Source organism: Mizuhopecten yessoensis, unplaced genomic scaffold (genome assembly GCF_002113885.1).
Source record: "Mizuhopecten yessoensis strain PY_sf001 unplaced genomic scaffold, ASM211388v2 scaffold10875, whole genome shotgun sequence".
Lineage (NCBI taxonomy): Eukaryota > Metazoa > Mollusca > Bivalvia > Pectinida > Pectinidae > Mizuhopecten > Mizuhopecten yessoensis.
In genome coordinates, this window is record NW_018408765.1 from 33978 (window position 1) to 40852 (window position 6875).

Sequence of the window (6875 nt, forward strand, 5' to 3'; positions counted from 1 at the left end):
CCCCTGATGATCTTTCCATCCATGCAGAGAAAATGACTGTAATACCTCTGAGTCTGGAGAAGAAGATTTTTGAAATATTGGTTAATTTTCCCTTTTGGGCCCCGCCCTGGCCCCTAGGGTTGGGGTAGGAATCCCAATTTTACAATTTGGTATCCTCATCTACCAAGGATGATTCTGACCAAGTTTGAAAAAATTCCATCCACTGGTTCTTGAGAAGAAGTTGATTATGTAAAAGTTTATGCACGACGGACGACGGACGACGACGGACGGAAAGTGATTGGAATAGGTCACTTGAGCAAAGCTCAGGTGACCTAAAAAGTCAACCAACTTTCTTTTTAGGAAGGTTATAAAGAAACCATAATTGATAAATTAAAAATTTATTTATCTAAAGATGCATCTTGGGGTTCTTACCTATAACCATAAGTTTAGAAATAGTTAAAACGTAAATTTACAGTTGTTTAAAAAAAGTAAGATATACATTTAGTTGAGTGACTTGTTAAGTTAATAAAGCCTCAAGCAACTGGATTTAAAATAACTTACCGACATGTCTCCTGTTACACTGGTCACGGAGACAGACTTGGCTCGATGTTCCGTGGTCTCCGACACTACATAGCCACCACCTCGTTTCTTCTCCGGAGTCTTCTTCAGTTGTCCATACGCCTGGACATAGTAGTTCAGAACTGACTCCATGGTGGCTCCATGGAACTTCATACTAGCATTGCCTGGTCCTCCGGCCTTCTCATGTCCTGGGAGTTTTATGTGGTCTGGCAGCTGGCCGGACAAAAGTGCTTTCTGCAGGGCTTTACCTTGCTGAATCTCCTTGAAGGACCGATATATCATCTCAAATTCTTCATGCTACAAGAGACAGTAGGATCTGACAGTCATTTGCTTTGTACATAATTCCTTACATTGTTACATCGCACAGCAATATGATGATAGATATCAGAGATGACAACACAGAACGAAATCATTATCATTGAATCGTAAAACATCAATGATGTCACATTGGTGAACTAGCTACTCATTTGTTACAGACTCGGACAGGGAATTTCCCTTTCGATGACGGTAGAGCACTGGATAATAGCACCATATACCAGGACATTTTCGCCCAGTCAAACTTTTCGCCCAGTGTTAATTTCGCCTTCACATTCAATTACTAAGTTATCATGCTGTTTACTACTAGTCGCTCTAATGATAAATTCTCCCTCATTACAGAGGATGAAATAGTCGAAAATTAAACTACAGCAAAAATGTCTTGGTATACAGTATGTTGTCGGAGGTTCGACCCCTAGTGGAGGAACTTTGACCTCGGCTATATTGGCGCCCATGTAGTTGTCTAACGCTTGTTTTTACAAGTATTATAAATGTACTTGGTGGATTACCCAAGGATTGGTTCTTTCCAGGAGGGGGACTACAGATATGTTACAACAGTGAACCATATCTAGCTGTTTGTACTGACTCAGCTAGAAGGAATTTCCTTTCAGCTCAACTTAAAAATCATTGAACTTAAAAGAAGCACAGGGACCTGAGAGTTTGTTTCAGCTGTAGTTGGACCTAAACTAAGGTGTTTAGAGTATTTTACATGTTTTAGGGGTTTATATCGACTTTCGGTAAAAATGACACCCCCAATGATCATACCGAAACTCTATTTAAACCCCTAAAACATGTAAAATTACTCTGAACACCTTAGTTTAGGTCCAAATACAGCTTAAACAAATTCACAGGTCCCTGTGGTAAGAAGCTGTAGTCCAAAGTCTGACTCCAAGTAGATGCATTTGGAAAAAAGTTACCTTGGCCACAATTTCATTTATTTCATATATACATATGTATACTGATGCTTTCATCATAAACAGCAAAGACAACATAGCAAATAAAATTGTTGTTGATTGCAAACAAACAAAAACTTGGATACCTCAGAATGAATTATCCCAATGGAAATATAAAGTTCTTGTCCTGGTGTCCAATTACATTCTACTCAGTCAAGTTAGATTTTTAACATTACTTGCCAAAAATGGTAACCTAGAAATTATATGTGCTTATTCCCACAGAAAACAATGATATAGTCATTCAGATCCCCTGCTCAGGGAAATATGAAAGACTATCCAAATTTTAAGGATGGAAGGTGGGGGAAGGAATGATGGAGGAGTTGTGACAAAACTGTGATTACTGTTCCAAAGAATAGTCACTCATTGTTTGATCATGGTAACAGTATAGTAAGACCATGGTTTAGAGGATAGTTTGACCTTAGTTAAAGTGACCACAGTTGGCCACTTAATGAAAAATGTCACACCATGGTTGACCATTTATTGTGAAACCATGGTTGTACAGCCATGGTAAGTCATGGTTTTCCATGGTTTGGTTTGCTTTTGTTTTGTTTAACGTCCTATTAACAGCTGAGGTCATTTAAATATGTGCTTCAATGTGTGTTGTGTATGCGTGCATGTGTGTATGTGTGCTGGAGATGGGGTATGCTGGTGTACATGCCTCCTTGTGATAGCGCAAATCTGATGCCGATTTTAAATTGCTATGTCACTGAAATACCATGCCGAAGGCACCCAGCACATCATCCCGCCCAGTCACATAATACTGGCAACGTTGTTGCCATTACCCTAAATGATGGTCAACCATGGTTCAAAACCACTAAATTTCCAAGGAAGTTAAGATAGGAAGCTGCCCATGCATACATAGGTAAGGATGTGGATTAGGTAAATCAAGACACAAGCCCCCAATATGATAATAATAATATTCAACATTTGATATAGTGCCCTATCTAGCTAACATAAGCCACTCTAAAGCGCTTTACAGCGCATAGATATACAATTATACAATTAAGCATATATACATTAATCAATACAATTATGAGACAATTTGCAGGAGCTGCCTTAATATCCGGCGCTAACTACTAGTCCTATGCCACCTGGCTAATATCTCCCTATGTGTGTTAATGCCTCTATGTGTGCTGAAGATGTATAGTGTTGTGTATGATATTGTAAAAAGGATTTTTTAAACAACCTGTCATTAAATAATACAGGAAACATCATCATTGTGTCAGGTCTTGCATCTTAATGACTTTAATGTTCTGTAGAAAACCTGAATTGTTTAAGACATATGCTCCAAAAATGAAACATTATGTCTTTAGATACATGTATTTGTTTCCATGGCAACAGGAAAACATTGAAAAAGAAATCTCACTGATCGCTTAAGTCATAACTAGACTACTAGATTATTTAGCATGCATGTCAAGTTTAATAATGTTATCTTAAAAGTATTTTGAGATTTGTTCCACAAATGGTAATTTGCATTTTTGTCACAATTTGTTTCCATGGTAACAGAAAAAATATCGACGAAAAATAGCAAAAGGCACAATACAACCAGATTGATGTAAATAAAATGTTTTGTGATGTTCCCTTTGAAAGTTTTTGAGATGTGCTCTTGAAATAATGAATTTTGGATTTCTGGCACTTTTTTTTCTATAGTAACAGCAAAAACAATCGGGTGGGGAATAAAAATGATGGTTCTATCATTTTATACACAGCAATTTCCAAACTAAGAATCATTCCAAAGGACAAAGTTGTATTATCTTTATATAAATTAAGAATTTAAAGATAAGACTGCATATTTATGAGTTTACATACGAGTCAGTCAAACACTTCTCTACAACCTGGAATACAAGCATACTGAAATCTGAGTTGAGTACCCTCCTAACATGTCCAGAAAATCCAATTTAATCTTGGAAAGAATTTGACACGACATACCAACAAATCTAGAGATTTAGACAGGATGTCGTAGATTTCCCGTATAACGCCCACAGCTTTTTGGCCAAGGAAGAACACCTGACTTTTCTTGTCTTTCGCCTCCAGTTCTTTGCGGTCAGTGATTGGTTGCTTTCCTTTGCCTTTTCCAGCGATTGGGTTTTGACCAAAATCAAACGTTTTCAGTGTTGGCTGCTGTATTTGATCCTGGAAGATTTGTGATGGCTCATCAGTTGATTTTTTTTTATGTTAAAACTTATAAAGAGTGCCATGAGAAAACTTTAAAATAAATACGAGGATAAAAGGTTACTTAACCTAAAATACAAACATAGATAATCTAGGTATCTAAGCCGAAGGCAAGCTCATATGAGCCCATGCATTGTTCCCGCCATATAACAAATCATCAAAATGGCATGTCAACAAGTTCTTTAGAATTGAAAATGAAAAGAAAAATGGGAAAAGAAGCATTTATGAATTCCCAAAAAATGCCTAAAACTGTACTATATTTTGTTACAATTGGTCAAGAACCGAAGTGGTATGCTGGACAAAATTGTGTATGATTGGACATCAGAAAGGGACATAACTCCCACAATAATAAATTCATCATAAATGAACAAATTTCATATGGTAGCGCTAATGTGTTATGTTGCATTAAAATGGGTAAAGAATTGTGGAAGTAAAATGTTGGACAGATGGACAGATTCCAGTATATCCTCTTCACATTTTATTACGGAGGTACAGTATAATATTAAATTTCCACAGGATTTAAATCTATGACTTGGATATGGAAAGGAATAATATCATGATATAAATTTTTCAATGTTTTAACAAACTAGAACTTAAAGATCCCTGTCTCACTGCACTGTGGTTTTCCCTATATACAGTAACCTCCCCTTAACTTCCATCCCTGTCTCACTGCACTGTGGTTTTTCCTATATACAGTAACCTCCCGTTAATGGTCCCTGTCTCACTGGACTGTGGTTTTCCCTACATACAGTAACCTCCCCTTAACTTCCATCCCTGTCCCACTGGACTGTGGTTTTTCCTATATACAGTAACCTCCCCTTAATGGTCCCTGTCTCACTGGACTGTGGTTTTTTCCTTTATACAGTAACCTCCCCTTAATGATCCCTGTCTCACTGGACTGTGGTTTTTCCTATATACAGTATCCTCCCCTTAATGATCCATGTCTCACTGCACTGTGGTTTTTCCTTTATACAGTAGCCTCCCCTTAATGGTCCCTGTCTCACTGGACTGTGGTTTTTCCTACATACAGTAACCTCCCCTTAACTTCCATCCCTGTCCCACTGGACTGTGGTTTTTCCTATATACAGTATCCTCCCCTTAATGATCCATGTCTCACTGCACTGTGGTTTTTCCTTTATACAGTAACCTACCCTTAATGGTCCCTGTCTCACTGGACTGTGGTTTTTTCCTTTATACAGTAACCTCCCCTTAATGGTCCCTGTCTCACTGCTCTGTGGTTTTTCCTTTATACAGTAACCTCCCCTTAATGATCCCTGTCTCACTGGACTGTGGTTTTTCCTTTATACAGTAACCTCCCCTTAATGGTCCCTGTCTCACTGCTCTGTGGTTTTTCCTTTATACAGTAACCTCCCCTTAGTGATCCCTGTCTCACTGGACTGTGGTTTTTCCTTTATACAGTAACCTCCCCTTAATGATCCATGTCCCACTGCACTGTGTTTTTTCCTTTATACAGTTACCTCCCCTAAACTTCAATTATGATACAACTGTAGCAAGTGGGGCCAGGACACTTCTGTTGACCAGGTACATTGTACCTCCATTGGTTTGAGCGATAGTATAGCAATCTGAGGTCTGGGGTTCCAACCCAGGTCTAGCCATGCTGAATTTTTACTCAGAACACTGTTATTGATTTCATTTTATTTATTTTATCTTTATGATTTCTCAGTCCCAGAAGCTATGGTTTTGTCTTCTGAAATGATGTCTCAAAGCTATCGTGTAATGTCACGCCAGAAAAACATTTTCCAACACTTGATGGTTACAGCATTCTGCTGTGGTATGGGGATTCTCAACATTAAAGACAACCATACATTTAACAATTAGATATGGCAGTGTAAAGGTCCAACTCTAGAGTCTCACTCTTGCAATTTTTTTCTCCAATTCTTTTTAATTCTATTTTCAAACATTCAAATTTCAACTATTATTCTGTAAATTTCATTAAAAGAAAATGTGATTTTTATTTCTTTTTTAAAAAAAAAGGACTTTAACAAATAATCCACAATAGTGACAATAGTAGTAGAGTTTATCTTGTACCCTTTACTCTATTGGTGGTTCTGTATGTCTCTGATATTAAACAGTTTTAAGAAAATCTCAGCGTCCACATGATATACATGTACTGGTTAGATAACAGCGAAGTTAAACTGTAAAATGTTCAGCACTTACCACAATCTATATCGTTTAAACATGTTAGTCATGTGAACCTACGGAGATATATAATTTTTATGAACTTACCCCTTCCTTCTCCTTGTATATCATGTTGCCTACCGATGTTGAAAACTCCAAAATATCCTGAACAATTCCATTCATCTACAAAATTAGCAGTGGGCTTCATTGAATAAGTTTGTTACCGATTTGGGTTCATACTGGTATAAACACTGGAATAATGCTGTTCAATCATTATATTTATATGCTAAGTTTTTCGCTGACCTACATACAGATATTTCCCTATACACTTGTATTTTCGACATTAAAGTGTCTGTTTTGTCAGCGCTTACAAGATTCCTGGAACAGCCTAACATCACTTTTAACATTGTCTCACATGCATTGAGGCGAGAGGAGAAACTTCAAAAAGAGGAAGTTGCCATAGGTATGTAATTATATATATAACTTCACTCTGCTCCTGTCATATCTACACAACCTTGTCCTAATGTCACTGACATCCATTAGTACTGATCTACTCTCCTTCAACGCTGAGTATAATCAGACATGTACAGGACATGTCTAAAACAGGTGATACTGTACTGACAGGAAGGAGGTTCATACAAGAGAGGTTCTACTATACATATAGACAGGAAGGATGTTCATACAGGAAAGGTTCTACTATACATATAGACAGGAAGGATGTTTATACAAGAGTGGTCC

The 6875-nt window shown here is 37.5% G+C and overlaps 1 protein-coding gene across 1 annotated transcript in view; it reads right to left on the reverse strand.

The window, feature by feature from the left end:
- The window catches only part of LOC110463194 (centromere protein F-like), a 65753-nt gene that overhangs the window by 33938 nt on the left and 24940 nt on the right, over positions 1-6875 (reverse strand). The window contains exons 23-25 of the mRNA XM_021517587.1: positions 6246-6320; positions 3756-3959; positions 541-855 (exon numbers count right to left, since the gene is read on the reverse strand). Coding sequence (XP_021373262.1) covers positions 541-855; positions 3756-3959; positions 6246-6320 — 594 coding nt within the window. The remainder of the gene's footprint in view (positions 1-540; positions 856-3755; positions 3960-6245; positions 6321-6875) is intronic.